Source organism: Muscardinus avellanarius, assembly GCF_963383645.1.
Source record: "Muscardinus avellanarius genome assembly, chromosome: 14".
Classification (NCBI taxonomy): Eukaryota; Metazoa; Chordata; class Mammalia; order Rodentia; family Gliridae; genus Muscardinus; species Muscardinus avellanarius.
The window spans coordinates 1,935,692-1,956,097 of record NC_137800.1 but is presented as its reverse complement, the minus strand read 5'-3'; the positions used below and the strand labels follow the sequence as shown (position 1 = coordinate 1,956,097).

The 20,406-nt window shown below is 43.1% G+C and overlaps 1 protein-coding gene across 1 annotated transcript in view; it reads left to right on the top strand.

The window, feature by feature from the left end:
* The window catches only part of CSMD1 (CUB and Sushi multiple domains 1), a gene marked incomplete at both ends in the record, with an annotated part of 1,592,168 nt that overhangs the window by 1,404,266 nt on the left and 167,496 nt on the right, over positions 1-20,406 (top strand). The window contains 4 exons of the mRNA XM_080710482.1: positions 4,774-4,977; positions 5,888-6,012; positions 6,331-6,427; positions 14,222-14,326. Coding sequence (XP_080566608.1) covers positions 4,774-4,977; positions 5,888-6,012; positions 6,331-6,427; positions 14,222-14,326 — 531 coding nt within the window. The remainder of the gene's footprint in view (positions 1-4,773; positions 4,978-5,887; positions 6,013-6,330; positions 6,428-14,221; positions 14,327-20,406) is intronic.

Here is a 20,406-nt window from a genome sequence, read left to right as displayed (position 1 = left end):
CAACTCCAGACCCAACGGAGAGCAGCAGAGTCCAGCTGGCACTCTCCTCGCCTCTCCTGCCTCCGCAGGCAGGTGCTGTCTGTAGCATGTAGTCAGCATCCGTCCATATGCCTTCCCTGCCCTCTCTGGGGCATGTGGTGGGCCAAGTCCAGGTGGAACTCTCTGCTTGAGTTTCTCATCAATATGGTACTGCGTTTTGTCAATGTGATTAGTACATTAGAGCTACATGCACCTTGATTAAGTTCAGGACGGTGGGAATGTACATGCCCAAAGCACTCACTGAGCCCCCCCAGTTCCCACCCTCCCCCTCCCCTTCCCTCCTTCCTGTGCTTTGCATAGTGATTGACTTTGATAAGTTGTATGTGTATTTTAACTTATATTTAGGACTCTGTATCCATTTCTCCAAATAACTCATTCTCATCCAAATTAGTGAACAATAAGGAATCCCCGTTAGAATCAAGCAAGTCTAGCCAATTGCTGAAGTTTGCCGTTGGTTTATGCTATGTTTGGTCCTACCTCGCGAGTGCACAGATTAGAAATGCCCCTTGGCCGTAGCTGTCTTTCCACGGCGTGGTTGGTAGGTCACCAACTTCTATCTCAGTTTTCTCTACCAGTCGTCCCCAAAGTGGCACCCTATTTTCAGCTAGCCTTTGGGCAAGACTGGCTGTCTTTACTGTTCACGCTAATGTAGTTACTAGAAAGCCTGCCTTAAAAATAAACAAAACCAGAAATACGAAAATACTTTCTCTATGTTTGGCCAGGAAACATTGACATTGAAAGTTACTTTACCTGGAGCCATCCCTAGGCATGCAAACACATGCTTTTGTTGTGGTGGTTGTGGTCCCACCCCCGGGCTGCCTCTCGTTTTAGATGGCATTAATTATAAGGCTTAATTGGTTTTATGCTTCTAAGGAACTCACATTTGGTATTAAGAAATTGGGCATAAAATTTTGTTTGTAATTCAGTGAAGTATTTTTAAAATATTTGGCTGGCAGCGTCTTGTAAAGTCAGATACTTCTGCTACCGGAGAAGTGTGAATTTGAGGTGTAGGAATGCCCATTAATCACTAAAGGAAGGTGCCTCAGGTAGCACTTCAAGTTATTCCACGGTGCCTTCAGACTCATTTTATTTGGCTGTTGTCACTGCCTGTCCTAGGACAGAGGTGCTCCCTTGAGCAAGGCCACACATCTGGGCTGCCTTTGCGGTGGGGAGGGGAATTAACACACCTAGTGCAATATGGTTTTCCTGAAAGATGCACACATTCTCCCGGTACTGCGCACTCCCAGGATGATAAAAGCCCTGAGAGGAGCTCCTGGCTGGAGACAGCAAGACTGTCTTCTCAAACTCTTTTGTTTATCACCTTGTTTCTAGGTTAGCCCAATCCCTCCTCACTTTTCACTACGCTGATCGCAGTTTGTCTCATGGCACTATGAAACACTCAATAAAAGCAAGCTGCATCCCAAACCTGTTTTGTTTTTTATTTTGAAACAGGATCTCACTAGGTTGCTGAGGGCCTCACTAAATTGCTGAGGCTGGCCTAGAACTTGGGACCCTCATATTTCGCCCTCCTAGGTAGTATAATTACTGGCTTGCACCATCACATCCAGCTCTTTTTTCTCCTTTTATATCATTATTCAATTGTAACAAAAGCTTCAGTCATGTAGGTACAACGAACCTATTTAAAGCAATATTTTATTATAATAAAACATAAAAGTTATTCTTTATTCTTCTCTGTTATGAAAATATTTGATTCTGTTACAGCATTAATTTTCTCACTCTACTCATTGAGTAGCACACAGTTTTATAAACTTTCTCCTTCTGATCAAAATTATTTTAACACTGCATCAAAATATAGTTTAAAAAATAACCTGACTTCCATTCTTACGGAATTGTTTTTTTATTGGTAATAGTTAACTCAAATAGTGTCTATCCTTATGCATATCAAATAAAACAAGAATTATTTCCAGAGTTTCTACTTCTCCACGTGCCCACCGGCATTGATAATTCCTTGTGTTTTAAATGACTACCATTCCAATTGAGGTTAGGTAAAATCTCAGGGTAGTTTTGATTTGCATCTGTCTAATTGCTAATGATGTTGAATATTTTTTCACATATTTATTGGTCATTTGTATTTCTTCTTTTATGAATTTTCTATTTAGTTTACTTAGCAGTTTTTTGATTGGGTTGTTTGGGTTTATTGACAGTGAGGTTTTGAGGATTTTTATAGTGTCGTGTGCATGTCTCTGTCACCCTGAACTTGATCATGATGTATGAGTGCAATGCAGCAAGAAGAAAGAGAGGAGGAAAGGAGGGAGAGACGGAGGGAGGGAGGGAAGAAGGGAGGGAGGGAGGGGATTGCCAGTGTGTTTAGGAAACTTGATGTGAGGACAGCAGAGTTGTTTCAAACGCAAATGAGTACAGGAGCACACTGTTTCCAAGGGCTGCAGCTGAGGGGGAAGAAGCCCAAGACCCAAAGGAACAGACACCGCACACGTTGCTCACCGCCGAGGGCCAAAGCAACCCCTGCACACTGCAAAGTGCCTTCAAAGCGACAGATCTCTTTGCCAGTCCCAGCAATAGTCCTTCTTTATCCCACTCCCCTTTGGCAGGCAGAGAAACATCCCAAAGCTGGACATTTCTGGCATACAGTCTCAGTAAAGACCTCAGCCTCAGATTTCATGTGATTCGCCTGCCAGTACACCAGTGCAAGGATGATAGGACACACACTGTCTCTCACACACTTCGCATTTTCTTCTTCTTCTTCCTGTGACAATGAAGCCCAGGCACAGTAGGAGACTAGGGCAATCGCACAAGAGGATCACTTTGGGACTGGGGAAATGACTGGGCCTCCGGCCAGGTGCTTTTTTGGAGGCTACTAAGTGATGTAATTTTCTTTGGACCTGTCACTGCTGAGGTCCTATACAGCCCCGGCACCATCATTTCAACCTAGGAGATAGAAGGATCAGTGTGGCCGAGAAGGGCATAAGAACCATCACCACTCATGCTAAATGAAGACTGGGAGGTCTTGGTCTTCTGTGCTTCACCTGATGCGGCTGACGTCAGTTTTCCTAGGTGGACGAATGCTGGTTCTTGCAGGGTGCTCCTGAGCAACAGGGGAGCCGTGCATTCACACTCACTGTCAGGGCTAGGCAGGGACAGGGGTCAGGTTTGTCCTTCCCCCTCATAGCACATCTAGGTAGAGTAATGTCCTCCCCAGCTGGGGCATTTTACTAAACTTGGCTAGCATCTCCTCCTCCTCCTCCTCTTCTCTGTGTCTCTTTTTATTTCCAAAGAATACAACTATAACATTTGATAACCTTTCTTAAAATATATATTCTCTCACTACATTTTGGGTGGACATCATATGCCATTTCCCCACCCGGCCCACCATGGAAGTCACTAATCCACAGGAAGAGAAGACACCAGGGTCTAGATTTTATTACTCACTTCACTCTGATTCTAGCCATGGGATTCAAACTACTTTTTCCTTACACTCTTTATGGAACTTTATTCTTATTTATGTAGTTATCTATTTATTTATTTTTGGCACTAGGCATTGAACCAAGGGGCATTCTATCTCTAAGCTATACCCATAGCCTTTTTATATTTTGTTTGGAAACAAGATCTTGCTAAGTTGCTAAGGCTAGCCTCCATCCTGCAATCCACCTGTCTCAGCCTCCCAGGTACTGGAATCACAGGCATGCACAACCACTCCTGGCCTTTACTGGGTTTTCCTTCTAGGAACATGACTAAAGGAATTTTTAGCCCCAAGGTTAAACTTTCCCTCCTATCACATCTCTCCCTGTGGAATGAATGGTGTGCACCTGTGTTCCCATGATGCCTGTGCTATCTTTCTTACTGTAGTAACATGAGATCTACCCTCATAACTAGTCTATGCGCATGCAGAACACAGCTGCTAAGTACAGGCGGTGCCGTACCACAGACCTCCAGAGCTTGCTCTGGTTACGGTTTCGCACATGTGAGTCCCAGCCGGTGCTGCCTTGCCTCAGCCCCTGGCAGCCTCCACTGTCTCCCAGTTTCCGTGGACTCAAGGATCACGTGTGTGGATCTGTGCAGCATTTGTCCTCCTGGGACTGGCCGGCCTCAGCCCTGTCCTCCAGGCGCACCCACATTGCTGAAAGTGGCAGGGTCTCCTTCCCGTGTAAGGGGGAGCAGGGCCCTGCTGATCTAGGTATAGAGCCCCTCTTTATCAGCGTGAGTGCTAATGGGAATGTAGGTTGTTTCCCATCTTAGCAAGAGTGAATAAATCTGAAAAGAACTGAGAGCACAGGCGTCTTTCAGAGGCCCTGAGTTTAATATCTTGTATAAATACCTGGAGCTGGGTTTGCTAAATGATATGTAGTTCTATTTTTAATATTATTGTCTCACAATGACCATCATGAACCCCTCTAGAGTGGCTTTTCCCACTAGACTCTAATGTCTTTGAAGATAAATACAAGTTCTCAGCATCTGATTATGACAGGCACACTTGCACTTCTTTGGGTATTTGACTGAGTTGCTGGAATACCAGTCAACCATCACCAGGTATGGACTCTCCTCACATCTCCTGTTTCACGTCTGGGTGAGAGCTCCAAGTTGGTTCTCGGGCTGACATGAGGTGGAAACGAGAATATACTCCTTGAGTCACTCCCCACAGGGTTTGTTAGAGGCACCAATTTCTGTGAGCATCAGCTCTGGGCACATTGGCATCTACTGTAGGTGATGTCTTAGCTTCCTGATGGAGACACAGACCTCTCCTGGTTTTATCTCCAGCTGTTCCTCGTACCAGCGACACCCAGTGCAGCTCTGTCCCAGAACCCAGATATGGAAGGAGAATCGGCTCTGAGTTTTCGGCAGGTTCGATCGTTCGGTTTGAATGTAACCCTGGATACCTACTTCAGGGCTCCACGGCCATCCTCTGCCAGTCTGTGCCCAATGCGTTGGCTCAGTGGAATGACACCGTCCCCAGCTGTGTAGGTGAGTGCCCTCCATGGGGGGAATGGCCAGCCCGGCTGCGGTGAGCTCTCCCAGCAGGACCCAGAGCTCCTCCTCATTGCCATGGTCCCGTCTCCAAAAACTGAGCATCCTGGCCTACTTACAGAGGAGCTTGATTCACAGAAATATCTGAGCAGCAGCTCAACCTTAGGAATTACTCTGCACAAAACAACTCATCAGATTGATAAGGACAAACATGTTTTCCTTCTCCATATTTATTAAATATGCCATCAAGTAGAAAGTCATGGATATACAACATAATTTCATTTTGGTGAGGAATCATTAGAATGTTGATTTGCTGTACCACTTGCATAATGCTCTTTTAATACATTTGTGCTGATGCGTGTTTAAAAAGCAAGGGGCTAATGCAGCCTGGACAGCAAAGGCATTGTTGGTTATAGTTTATTGCTTCATTTTGTGTAGAAAACTCGAGTACAATCATGATTAGCACTTGAATTCATTTGCATTTTGAGTGTCTCTTCTCCTCCTCAGACTGGCTCATGAATCCCATTGATATCATGTGGCGTTGCATTTCTGTATGGGAGGGAACACTCAGCAAAGGCCTTTATATTAAGTAGATAAATTGTTCTAGCAGAATGCACTTTGGAGACACCATCGGGAGGTGCTAGGTGCAGCCTCTTCTTAGCAAACTTGAAGATATATTTAGAGTTTCAAGATCTATAACTTAGCAACATAATAAGTAATAAGTATTGGCACTGCCAATTTAAAAGGGAAGACACTAGACTTTGCCTTGCCTTAAAATTCCATATGGAGCAGCAGAGCAGAGGTGAGGCCCCTTTACTCTCTGCTCGCGCAGAGAAGAAGCAAATAGCAAAGTGATGCTGCCTGCTGCCTTGGGGTCACGTTTATCACATGCGGCTCTGGCTTTTAGTGCCCTGCAGCGGCAACTTCACTCAGCGGAGAGGAACCATTCTGTCCCCCGGCTACCCTGAGCCCTACGGCAACAACTTGAACTGCGTGTGGAAGATCATCGTCACAGAGGGCTCAGGGATTCAGGTGGGTCCTAGAAGCCCAGAGTCCGTGCGTGATGCTCCAAAGGGCCTTGGCTTTTCTCCTGCCCCTTCCCTTCCCTTCCCTCTCCCATTTTCTCTATCTCCCCCTTCTCTCCTTCCTCCTTCCCAAATAATCAACCAAATACCTTACTTCCTGCTTCCTACCTTCTTCCCTTCCTTCCTTTTTTCCTTCTTCCTATAAATCAATTGATTGATTGTGTTTGTGTGTGTGTGTGTGAACCTTAACCATGAAAATCTCTATCCGATTAGATTAGTTGCATTAAGCTAAACATAAACATTAACTGGTTCTGTGGTCCGGCAGATTCAGGTGATTAGTTTCGCTACGGAGCAGAACTGGGACTCCCTGGAGATCCATGACGGAGGGGACGTGACAGCGCCCAGGCTGGGAAGCTTCTCAGGTACGGTGATGATGATTCCCAGGGCTTGTGAGTCAGAATCACACCAGGATGAAAAAAAAAAAAAAGCACACACCCCTGTGGGCATTTTCTACAATCTCTTCTGTCTCCATAATAGTGCTAGGCGCTGACTGTCTTAGAGAATGACCAGGAAAGCGGCAGGGCACAGGGGAGCCTTGCTGTAGGGGGCAGGGGGCCGACCACTGCAACAGGCGGCTAGGCTCTGAGAGGTGGCATAGGAGCCTGGTCACAGACAGTGGAAGTCAGGGACAAGCCTGGCAGTGTGGGAGGAGACAGGTGGAGACCAGAGAGCAGTTCCAAACACCACCTACACGACCCCCGTGGTGCCACTGTGCATTTGGGGCCTGTGACCTGCTGCTCCTCATTAAGTAATGTTATAGAGAGTCTCACCTCTGGACACCAGACACTCCTGCTCACGAGCCTGACATTGTGGTCCACAGAGCACAGTTCTATCTGTCTGTTCCTGGCACTCTGAGCCCACTAGTGGGTCTGTCTCTATAGATGGGATTCATCCTTCACAGTGACACAAGCAGCTCTTCCCTTCCTGTTGACCACGAGCACTGCTCCAACATATACCACCTTTTCTTCTGTCCTGGCAGTTTGTCCTGCCTCTGGTGCCTTGAGCCTCCCCAACCGGTGTGGCCGCCACATATCAGAAAAACCAGGACTAGCCATTTGTGTCTTCCTGGTCTCCAGAACCACCACGGTGGACAGTCACTGGGTGCAGGGCCTCCTGTCCGTAGAGCCTCGCATGTGGATTCAGGAAATGCTGTCTTCTACTATATTTCTTCTTTTACAAACAAGCAACAAAGAGTGAGACGTAAAATTGTCTAAGGTAACAGAAAAATAGTATTTTCTAAGCCACACACCGGTTATATACTCCTGCCTTAAGTGAACCCCTACACACACTCATGCACACTCACACACACACTCACACACATGCCTTAAGTGAACCCCTACACACACTCATGCACACACACACACAACAAAGGAAGGCTGAACCCCCTACACACACTCATGCACACACACACACAACAAAGGAAGGCTGAACCCCCTACACACACTCATGCACACTCACACACACACGCGCCTTAAGTGGACCCCCTACACACACTCATGTACACTCACACACACATACTCACACACACACGTCTTAAGTGAACCCCTACACACACTCATGCACACTCACACACACACGCATGCCTTAAGTGAACCCCCTACACACACCCATGCACACTCACACACACATGCCTTAAGTGAACCCCTACACACACTCATACACACTCACACACACACACACACTCACACACAACAAAGGAAGACTGAACCCCCTACACATACTCATGCACACTCACACACACACACTAACACACACACAACAAAGGAAGGCTGTGTTATACTTTAGCTGAGCATTCCCTGCTTTTCTTGCTTGAAGAAGACAAAGAGTGGATGTGTCTTTCATAGTCTCTGCTCCAAGCTGATTTTGACTTTCTCACTTTACCTGATTAGAGAATACTGACCAGCGTGTCCATTTTTTAAGAGTTTTAAGATACTTTTTATGTTTCTACAATGTTAGAAACCTACTAAGTCTCAACTTTTAAAGATAACAAGATGTTGGACCTATTTATTGGCCTGGGTCTCTGCAAAATTATTTTTAAATTTCTTATTGGTGCACTGTAGTCATATATCTTAATGGGGTACAACATGGTGTACCCCATTAAGAGGCAGACATGCACACATCACCTAGTTAGCCCTTCCCCAGTTCCCATTCTCTGTCCCCCTCCTCATGTTTGGCTTAGTGATTGACTTTGATATGTTTATGAATGTATATTTGTCCAAATGATTGTTTTGACATGAGGTGAGTGTCTTGAAGTTATCTAAAAGGAAATACTTCTGCACTAGTGGTTAAAATGAAGCACATATTTTTCCCTAAATTAAAAGTAAGGATTCTAAAATAGTTTGTCTCAAGGTTTGATTCAAGAAATTATTTGAAAAAATTAATTATGGAACTCATAGTTTGTTGCTTTCAGTTTAGTTTATAGAAAAGGCAATGATGTAAACATTTTAGAAAACTAGTATTAAATAAAATATCAGTGAACAAATAACACTGTCAAACAAAAATGAATATTCTATGAAGATGTAAATCTAATTAAAATAGTGTGACTGGGCCCTAACATGTAATAATTTGCTTCATATAATAGATTTTCTATCCAATTAAGAGTGGGTGGCAGACAAAGTGTTTCTATGATTTAAATTGAGTGTCTTTATGTTTAAATTTCATTTATCCATACATCTAAGTATAACATGGAAGACAATCTACTTTCTGAAGTTGAACAGACAGACACCCCACATGTCATGGTTTAATATTCTAACACTGACATAATTTTATGAGCCCTGGCAATGTATGACAAGTGCCAGGTTCACACTTTTCTCAGGTGTTTCAGAGCTCCAACACAAGAGTGTCCTTGAGAAGGAGCCTGGCCCACACCACCATCCTCAGGAGATTTCTTTCATCTTGTCTCCTGTTCTCCCTGGAGGGGAAGCCTGAGCCAGGGACATGCTTTTGATCTCAGATTATTCAGAACTACAGCCCGGGATTGCTGAACATGAGTGCTACCATGAGTGTCCATGGCTCTCTTTCTATATTAAATTGAAAAAAAATCAGAAAAGTCTTAAAGGTGTACTGCACAAGGAACATGTGATATTTGATGTAACGAGTGGCTACAGAGAAGCCCTCATGCTCTGAATCTCTCCCTCCCATTGTACATGGAGACTCGGTAGTCCAGAGGAAGAGGGATGGCCACTGCTGTTGGGGAGGGCTTCTCACTCGTACACCTGGGCATCTGATGAGCAAGTCCACGTGGAAAGGACACGCCATTACAAGGCAGCCATGTAGTCTCTTCTTTTGCCTCTTCTCGACGAGTCGAGAAGACAGGGAGGACCTGTCGGTCCCTTTCCTTTATGTTTTGACAGGAACCAGATATTGAAGGTGCCATTTATCTTGTCCCTGTTACTTTCTGGTGTAAATGATTAAGTCTGCGTGTGCCTCCTGCATGCATGCAAGTCCCAAGGTTGGATAAGTAAAAGAAGCAACCAGGCAGACGTGGCCTGGCTTCCCCACCCAGCTCACCAGAAGCCTAGCGGCTTTGCTTTGGAAGACAATGTGTGATTGTCCAGGTCTCAAAAGCATAACTTTGTTTTATTCCTGGCTATGAATCTTCCTTGTATTCTCTTGATTAGTACATGAAACTGAAGAATGAGGGGCCTGTAGACAGAGCAGGATTTGTTTATAGTCTGAGTTATTTTTGTCAAAGAAAAAACACATTTTAGGACTTCACACTGCCGACTTCCTCTTCCCATAGACTTCCTGAGAAGGAAGGGGCCAGTGAGGAGGCTGCCAGGCAAGGTGGCAGCCAGGAAGGTTGGGAACTGGACTTACCCGGGAGATTGCAAGGTTAGGGACTAAGTTCACAAGAAACACGTAGCCGATAAGGTGATCAGGGCTGCTCAATGTCCAAGAAGAAGTTAGAAGACAGAGAAGAGGCAGAGCAGCTCAGACCCGGTGGTGCTGCGTTCAAATTAGAGATGCTGGCGTAATAAATGGTTTTAATACAGATAATTACACACAAGACAAAATAGTGTATGCACACAATGTTTCCTACCTCTGTCCTTGGAATGGTATAAAATAATAAAAGCCCAGAAGTAACACCCACCCCTAGTACTAGTACTTGAATCTTGGCTGCCAAATATTATTGGCTAAATAGCAGGCTCCTCTTAAAGGAAACAGTGACTCCTGGAGAAATGTTGACTTCATGGTGGCGGGGGAACAAAAATATAGGAGATTAACTAGTTTTATGAAAGATAAATCCATGTGCAAGTAGGTAGACGACTAGGATGAGGAAGGTTTCCCCGGTCCTCAGGTGGCAACTAATACTTTGGAGAAGGAAGAGGTAATGGAAGACCACGGTATTCATAGCCAAAGGGCAGAACAGTGAGTTCAGAGTGGAGAATCCTGGCAGACACTGCAAGGGGGCTGTGAGCTCTGAGGGAGAAGTGCTACAACACTCAGTGCTGGAACACAACATGCATCTGTACAGAGAACCTGGCTCCGACAAAATAAAAGCAGAACGAGGCTGGCTGCCATGTTAGAAATTTAGTCTGTCAATACTCCCCATCTAGGCTGACTGCAAGCATCCAAGGTGCTGCTGCTGAGCAGAGCCAGAAGAGACCTGGGAGCCAGGCATGGTAGTGAGTACCTGTAATTCCAGTACTTGAGAGACCGAGACAGAAGGATTGCAGGTTCAAGGATAGAGCCTTAGCAACTTAGTAAGACCTTGTTTAAAAAAATTAAGAGGATATAGATCCCTCTGGATTCAATCCTCATGTGAGAGAGAGAGAGAGAGAGAGAGAGAGAGAGAGAGAGAGAGAGAGAGAGAGAGAGGGAGGGAGGGAGAAAGAGAAGAGGAGAGAGTAAGACAAGAGAAAGACAAGACAGACCCTCTGAATCTAGGATTCTTAGCGGTGTGTTGTCTACACTCTGAGTAATCAGAGATAGGATCTCTTGGGGTCAGAGCCAGTCCAAATGTAAGCTAGGTCCAAATCTTAGTTGTTTAGCATCCATGGTGCTCTTGAATTTGAGAAATGTACACTAAATTTTTACCAGAAATGAGTCACTATGTGTGTAACTTGTTCACAAATGGTTTAGAATAAGGGAATTCTTTAATATATGAACATGTACACTTTATGAAGAGATAATACAATTATGTCATAGAGAAAGGGGTAGTGGGAATACCATACTTTTTGTACTATATTTGCTAGTTTCAAGTTATAAAATATTTCAGACCTTTTACAATAAGATAAATTATATTAAAAATGACAAATAATCTCCAAATTTGAATATTTTAGAATGGAATAAATATTTAAACAGTTCTGTTTCTATGATACTTTAAAAAATATTTATTGAGGTGATATTAAACCCATTTTAATAGTTGTTGAATAAAAATAAACAAGAATGGGAAGTTATAAGAGGTACATATTGCAAGAAAAATGATGGACGTCTTTAATATATCCAATGTTTTGATTTCCCATTTCTACTTGGACAGGCATAGGTATGTGGGCCTTTTTTTGTAAGCCATTTAAAATCATTTTTGGAAGCAGGCAGGCTATAAATTATAAATGAATAAAATGGAGCAAAATGCATACAAATCTGTAGCTGCCAATCAATATTAAAGGGAAGTAAGCATCAGTGTGCTCAGAGTAGAATCTTCAGGGGCAATCATAAAATTTCCCGGTCTTCTTTATCAGGTGCTGTTCTATCTAGGTCACAGTAAGACAATGTGATAAAAAATATATATTCTGCCCATGGCAACATTAAAAAAAGAAAACACTCGGTTGCATTTTGTAGGGTCGGACAAAGCTCCTTGAGAGTTCTCTGTGAAGATCCTAAAGGGTGAACCCACGCCCAGCCAGGTGCCAGCAGATCCTCTGTCCAGCGGGGTGGCCAGTCCCCAGGAACAGGACTCCTGCCCACCCAGGCGCGGGCTAGTATTTACGTGCCCGTCTGGCATCCCGCTTGGATGTTACAATCCAGTCACCCGTAGAGCAGAAGATGGCTATGTTTTACAGTAGCAGTGCAAGCAGGGCTGCTCTTCATAAGTTTGTTGGCTGTGATTATTAATTTAGGACATGATAACTACTAAATTAGAACATGATAATTCGCAAAGCACTTCCAGGTACACTGTTCATTTCTTACACACAGGTGAAAGACTTGATCATTGTCTTTACTGTACGGAATTAGAATATATTAAAATTCTCTAGCTGACTTAGAGTGATAGAGATCATTTCTGTCAGAGCTAGGGCTGCAAATTGGTTTTCCGATTTTACTGAATTATAACTACAGAAGATACATAAACAAAAACACTGAACAATGTGGATTGATTATCTGCAGGCGCACGTTAGTATGGGGAGGGCTGAGATCTAGTAAATAAATTTTAAATGTATAAGCTAGAATCTTATCTTCTAAAAGAGGTATAATGGGAAAAATTTTGAAACAAACACGAACCATTGTGTGAGCGGTGGATTCCGGAGAATATATGCCACTCTAAACAAGGGTGAGCCAAGCATGTTGGTGCACACCTGTAATCCCAGTTCTTGGGAGGCTGGGCAGGAGGATCAAAGATTTGAAGCAAGTCTCAGCAGCTTTGTGAAATGCTCAGCAACTTAGCCAGGCTCTTTTCAAAGTAAAATATAAAAAGTGTTGGGGTAGCTCAGAGGCAGACTACTCATGGGGATCAATCCCCACTCAATAAAAATCAAAAGGTAGTTTTCCTAAAGGAAGCAAGAAGGGAGGTGATTCCGTAGTTCTTGGTAGGAGAACTGTAGGTAGAAAGCAATGCCCTCTCCTGGGGCATCCAGTTCCCTCTGCTCACGTCTAGTAGCCAAGCACTGGACAGAGGTCGGGTGCCTTCCCAGACTCCCTGGTTCAGTCACAGCCATTGGAAGACATTGGAATCAGAAAGCAAACGACAGACAACAGAGGCTCTTACACTTCTCATAATGTTTATCCACATCGAATAATCACCAGGGTCCTTCTTTACAGATTTTAGTCATCTTTCCTTCTTTTAACACCAGTGCTTTACTACGCACAGCTCAATTTGTCTGCCCCCTGCTGAGCTTCTACAGCAGCTGTATCTTGGACTTCATGCACGTGAATATTTCTTTTTTTATTTTAGTTTTTGTGATGGTACTGGGAACCCCAGGGCATTCTACTTCTTTGCTCCATTCCCAGCTCTCATTTTAAAATAGGGTCTCACTAAGTTGCAGTAGCTGAGGCTGGTCTTGACCTTGCCATCCTCCTATCTCAGCCTCCCAAGTACTGGGATTACAAGTGCGGGCCACCACGCCTGGCTTTGAAAACTTCATTTATAGAGGATGATTTCAGTGCAGGAGAGAATCTGCCATACACATTTTAGGAAAAGTCATTAACCTGGCTTGTTGTTTTCCCCTATGATAATGTATCCTACCAGAATATTTTGAGCTTTCTTGGGGTGGAGGACACAGCTCCATTCTCCCACACCTTCTAGGTTCATGACTCTTCACCTGTGTCTAACATCTGTGTTTCTCCTGTTGTGCTGTCTGGAACATTCTAAGTTAAAGAGCATTATATAAAAGCAAGCCTCTCCTTTCCTTTCACACATGTTCAGTAGAAATCGTCTGCTGCTCTCAGTGGGACCATGATTCTCTATGAGCTACACAGGATGGGGAGGGGGTAGAGTGCAATGCAGTCTCTTGGGACTGAGCTCCAAGGCTCAGCAGGGCCGCACAGGATGGCTTACCTGTGCATCTACAGCTAAATGCTGGAATGTCTTTTCTCTTTCAGTCTTGCTGAGCAAAAAGTAAATTAAAAATTGAAAAGTGCACTTTTTAAAGGTGAGCACATTAACCATTATACAATGAAATCCTCTGGTTTTGCTTATTTAAAAAAATAAAAGCAATGTGAAAACCAAGTGTATGATAAAATATCAGCCCACATACCTACACATGGGTGTGATGGAATGATGTCCCATCCACCAGAGAGGCCACAGGAAATGCTGTGTGACTGACTGTCCTACCAAAAGACGCAGAAAGGCTGAAAATAGAATGGTCCGAGTCAACACTGAGATCAAATAGGACCATCAGGCTTGGGAATGTGTTAGTCCAAATAGCTGTCCCCCTGCATTTGAATGGGGAAAGCATGTGTCTGTCAGGCTAACGGTCCACATGCATTCTTCCCCACAGGTACCACAGTGCCAGCTTTGCTTAACAGCACGTCCAACCAACTCTATCTGCATTTTCAGTCTGATATCAGCGTGGCTGCTGCTGGGTTTCACCTGGAGTATAAAAGTAAGATTATCTACTGCATCTTTCACTGTTAGAGCAAGATAAATCCCTGTCCTTGTTAACTAGTGAAATGTTATTGTTAAAACTATGGGTAAGAGTGCATGAAACTGAGTCTTACAAAACCTAGGCTGTATGAAACATACCTTAGAGAAGACACATTCTTGGAGAAATGTGAAAGTTAGGATTTGTAATAATACATAAAATAATGGTTATAATTTCAGGTTGTTTGTGTTAAAAATAAAAAAACAACCATTTGTAATATTACTAGTTTTCTTATGAATAATAATGAATTTTCCCACCAGCATTCCAAAACCTAGATAATCATAATTTCTGATCAAATTTTGTCATAAGTTTTTTCTATGTCTCGTCTCAGAGGTTGTTAAAAAAGGACGATCAAAGAATGGTCACTTCAGGGCCTGTGTTTGTGTATTATTCATTTTAATTGGAAGAGAGCGTTGCGAAGGAGATGCTAACCTTTTACAGTGGATGTGAGGCTGACTTAATAGTCTGATAAATTCAGTGACGAAGGTCGGCTGCTTACATCTTCCTTGCACTCTGATCTTGCAGGTAAATCCTACGAAAGGATTTCCAATGAGACTGGTTTATTTTAGGACATGTTTTCAAGCATTCATAATGCTTGAAGTTGGTTTTCATCTCTTTTAATAAGTAGTTGCAAATGAGCAAATATGTGTGCAAGCTTTAATAAGTGATTTTTTTGAATTGAGATAAACAGTGATCTGGGGTGTGGTGCATGCATGCTCTGAAAGGCTGGATTTCCATCTGATGATAAATATTCTGAACCAGACACAAACCACAAGCCTGTTCCCATTCTGCTAAAATGTCTCTACTTATTACAGGCATTTGTATGCAAGTTTATTCCGATTTATATGAATAGAACCGCTTTGGTGACAGTGTGAAATGATACCGCGGATGTTATTTATGTAGGCTATGTCTGGAAAAATCTGCTACTCTGATATATTTTGTGAGTGTCTGTAAAAAGGAAAATATAAATCTTACTTATGGGGGTATTAATAAATTCATTTATATTTCTAGCAGGGCTAGAATTGATCAATGTTCTTCTCCTTCTCCAAGTTATACTGTAGTTTCTGGCTTTTCCTTTACTTTTCATAGACCAATATGCTTGTAAAATAATATGTCTGGTTATTACACACCTGCACTTCAGTTCTGTCAATATAATTATCTGAATTCCCCTTTACTCCTAGTCAATATAATTTTCTAAAGGTGAAAGACTATTTCTCTTCAAGATAAGCCTTATTTAAGAATCCAAATCTTGGCTTGAGAATGCAAGGCCTTATTTAATTACTTAAAGGATATTTTATCCAACAAAACATAATTTTACATTTTCATCACTTTCATTTCCTCTAGTTTTCCTTTTACGTGATAGCATTTTAAGGCTAACAGCCTTCAAATAGTTCATATGACCTGAATATGAAGAAGTCATCTCTTTGCTCTCACTCTTCCTATACAGTTTCACATGCGGATTTCTTAGAAGTGTTTGTAGAATTAACTTTGCTGAGACCAGCATCAAATATACTATCCATAGAAATTGCCAAAAGAGTTTCTAATATTCTTAAGTCATTGACATATTTGGACATTGACCTTAAATGACCTTAACTGGTCATTGACCTGACGTATTGTTCACTTGCATATCTCTAAGTTTTTTTCCTGACATATATATCTGCAAAATTAATATGGAAACAACTCTCGGTGAATACTCTGTGCCAATCTTGCCCAAGATGTGTGACAGCTCTGCTCTCCTCTGTCCTGCACCCTGTGCACTGAGGGACTTTGTAGACACGGCATCAGTTGCCTTCCAGCCCTCTCACTCTGTTGAAGTCCAATCAAGCAAATATCAATCGGGAATAGCACTTACTGAACACCCTGCGTGAGAGTCTCCAAACCCACAGGAATGGAGCTCAGGAATGGCCCTGTTCATAAAGGATGGCGCTTCTAGTCAGCAGCAGCAGGGCATGGATAGAATACTGAGGAGCCTGCAAGTCCACAGTGGGGGTCCAGGAGGTTCAACTCTAGAACCCTAGCCCTGACTGATGGTAGCTGCTCACCCGTTTCCCCTGCTGAGCTCTGTGTTCTCACCTGCAGAGGGAGCCGGGATTCCAGGGTGCTATTCAAGAACAGAAAACAGGAATCTCTTAAACAAAATATACTCTCACTAGAAGGAGTGTGCTGTAAAACATTAATGATAGCAAAAGCCATTCCAGGGAAGTTTAGTTTAAAGCCCATGCTCTTGATTCTCTGGGATCTCACACCATTTAAGTAAAACTCACCCAGCAGATCTCTGAGTCCTTCCTGTGTGCCACAGCTGGTGCCATCTTGTTATGCAACTCGAGTGGACATTTGAGATGAATGCACGCATCACACTTGCCCTGGGATATTTTGAGAAGAAAACCAACTAAACCAAAGAGGGAGGTGGGAATAGCCAGAAACCTTAGATTGCAGAGATGCAGAGAATGATGACTTCAGTTTTCCCTGCAAAGGACAAGACCTGAGCCAATGTGCACAGCGAGGCACTTGCTAGAAGGAGCCGAGATGGTAGGCACGGTCCTAGGAGCCAGCACTGATTGTGTGCGATCCGGTGTGAGGAGGACACAAAGCCTGAACACACAGCCCCGACTTCGGAGAGCTTATGCTTATTCTTTTATGTTTTTATTTTTTCTCTGCCAGATTGAGTTTAATTATCTTTTCACTTAAATTTGCATCCACAGTGGGCATTCTTGATCAGATTCTTTAAAATGCCTGTGGTCTCCTTGGAGTTTAAGACATACAGCTTTCCCATGGCACAGTCCTCGTTGACACGGCATCATGTGACTTCACAAATAATATCAGAACCTTGTGACTGGATGCTTCTAGTTCCTGGGGTCCTATGCTTTGTTTTTTTTTTTTAACTAATGTTATAATACCCACTAATTTTTTGTTTTATGTTTTTGGTGATATTTCAGAGTGATAAAACTAAGCATGTCATGTCTTCTTCTTCCTCATGACCTTCAGAGCTCCTTGCTGCTCTTTGTAGGCTGTGGCTTTAATGTGTCCCTCCTCCTTCCCAAGTTCACATGTTGGAAACTTGGTCTCCAGTGCAGCTCTGTAGTGAAGTGGGGTCTCACAGCAGCTTACTGGGTCCTGAGTCCTATCCTCATGAACAGGTTGATGCTGTTACCACAGGAGTGGGTATTTTACCACAAGAATTAGATTGCCCCCTCTTTCCATTTTCACCATGGAATGGCACCACAGAAAGGTCCCCACCACATGCTGGTCTCTCAGCAGCGGGCAGCCAGCCTCCAGAACTGTGAATCAGAGAGTTTCTCCTCACCTTAAGTTACCTCGTCTTTAGTATTTTGTTATAGCACCACTGAATAGACTTGGAGATCATAGATTCAAGTTTCTACCTAAAGTTTTTCCGTCTAAAAATCTTGCTCTGACATTCCTTGTTGGACTGGTCTATGGATGATGACTTTTCCTTTTCTCACCATTGTCTCACCTTCATTTCTGAAAGATGTTTTTGCTAGGAGTGGAATCCTTGGTGGAAAGTTTCTTTGTTTTCAGGAGGTTAAGAATGTCGCTGCAGGTCTTCCTCACTTGTTCCACGATGCTAGCCTATCATCGAGCTCTAATTCCCAATTAAACATGCATTTGACCTTTTCCCCTAGTTACTTCAAGGTGATTTTACTTATCTTTGTCTTTTATTTTTTGTCAGATCGACCGTGATGTGTCTAGGTAGGAGTTTGTGTGTGCATATGTGTTTGATATTCAGCCTGTTTCTGGTTCTTTGCTCATCCTTGATCTATGATTCAATTTATTTTATTATTTATAAAGTTTTTTGCCATTATCATACAACATATTTCTTTTGCCTATTTCTCTTTTTCTGAATCTTCTGTAACTCCAATATATATGTACTAGACTGTTTGATACTGTTTGAGAGGTCTTAATATGCCAAGTTCTGTTTCATTGTGCTTTTCTTCTTTCTTCCTTTTTCCCTCTTCCTTCCTTTTTCCTTCCTCCTCCTCCTTCTCCTCTTCCTTCTCCTGATTCTGGTACTAGGGTTTTAACTCAGGGGCAATTCTACCTACAAACTACAACCCCAGCCCTATTTTATTTTATTTTTTATTTTGAAACAGGCCTCACTAAGTTGCCAAGGCTATCCCAGGACCTTCAATCGTCCTGTCTTAGCCTCCCAAGAACTAGCAGTACAGGTGTGCACCACCATTCCCACCTTGCACCTTTGCATTCTGCTTGGGCTCATTGCTTTTGGACTTAAGTCATACACACATAGCTTTTCCTCAGCTTTGCCATTTCTGAAAATGAACTCATTAAAATAATTCACCTCATCTCTCACAAGGAAAACTTCTCCCCCATAATGCCCATTTGCCTTTTTTAATATTATTACCATGTCTCTACAGAAATTGACCCATCCCTTCAGATATATTAACTATCTTTACCCCTACATTCTTTCATATATTCCCCATAGATGCTCTAACATACATACATAGATGCTCTGAGGTTTTTTCATATTGGTTTTATCTCTGTGAACAGGGTTCTTCATGCTTTCTTTTGTATCTCTTAATTTTCATTGTAACTGGACACTATACAGGCCACTGAGTAGGACTATACGGACCACTGCTCATGTCATACCATAGAGCCTGGGGTGGGCGGGCCTCTTCTTTTAGCTTCATAAACCAGGCAGGAGATGAGCCAGTCCAGAGTTCTGCTGTTGCCATGGTTATTCCCAGAGCATCCCTGAACTGAGATGCCTAGTGGTGATCTATCCCTGCCATGTGCACAGGTTGGAGACTAAGCATCAGTACTTTGCCTTCAGTGTTCACTCTCCTGTATCTTTTCCAAAGAGCACATCTTTCTCCAAACTCTTTTCCCTCCTCCCCAAGTATCTGCTGTGACCCTCACTCTGTCACTCGGTACTCAGCTCCCCCTAGAGTCTGAGAGTCAGTCAAGATGGTATTTTCTGACTTCCTTTCACCTTTGGGAATTTGTAGATTAAGATGGGGAGTTCTCAGACATCCTGCCTTCTCTGGCAAGGCATCGGAGTATATTCCTCAGGTATAATTTGGCAGTCTTGGGAAGAAACTTCCTGCCATCCCCAGTGCTAGGAGACTACTGTCTTAGAATTGACACAGGATCCTAAGCACAGACTGCCTCTCCTGCTGTGTCCCCAGATCTGAGAAATGTCATTTACTTCCCCCTCCTGAGCTGCCTGTGGTGGTCCTGCTCCAAGGTAAAGGTTCTGCTTACACTCTATGGGAACTTAAGGCTCATATTTCTAAGCATGAGGGTTTGGGGAAGTTCACAGTGTGTCCTTCCCTGTCCCCCACAGAGCCCTGAACTGGGAGTGATATGACCCAACCACTTAGTGGGGTTTGTGAAGGAGGAGCAGCCTCGTTGGGCTCCCAGAGCCATGTGGGACCCAAGCTCTACCCGTGCTCAGATGGAGGGGGTCTTGGCTTTTCTGCACAGACTCAGAAACAGCAGGCACCCCCTCTCTTCCTGGAGGCTTGTCCTTAGATTGAGGTCACATGGGTACCTGCAACCTCAGCTCCCTGATGGATTCAGGAAAAAAAAAATTATGATTGTGTAGTTTTGCTGTTTTTCATTGTTAAAGTGTAAGAAATATTTTACTTTGCAAATTTCTACATCCCAGGTGAATGTAATTTTTCAAACTGTGCTAGTTCAAAAAGTTTGTTTTTTTTTTTTTTTTTTTAGGCGTTTTAAAATTGATCTTGTGGGTTTCCAAATTCCTCTTGGGGTTTTAGAAGTCTTGAATTGCTCTAGTTTAAGGATAGTTATATGAATACTGAAAGTATTATTTAGGTTAACCGTTGAGAAGTGTTTCTTGAGTGCTTGCTCTTAAATGAAATAATGTATTTATCAACCATTTGTCTAACTCACACCTAACATTAAAGGAGTGATAAACATTTCATCACAACCGTGAAAAAGTTCTCAGTTACTCAGACACCCTGAAGGATCAAATTTAAGGTAGATTTGCAATGAAGATGAATTACGAGCACGGGGATTTATTACAGGTCACTCGCAGTAGA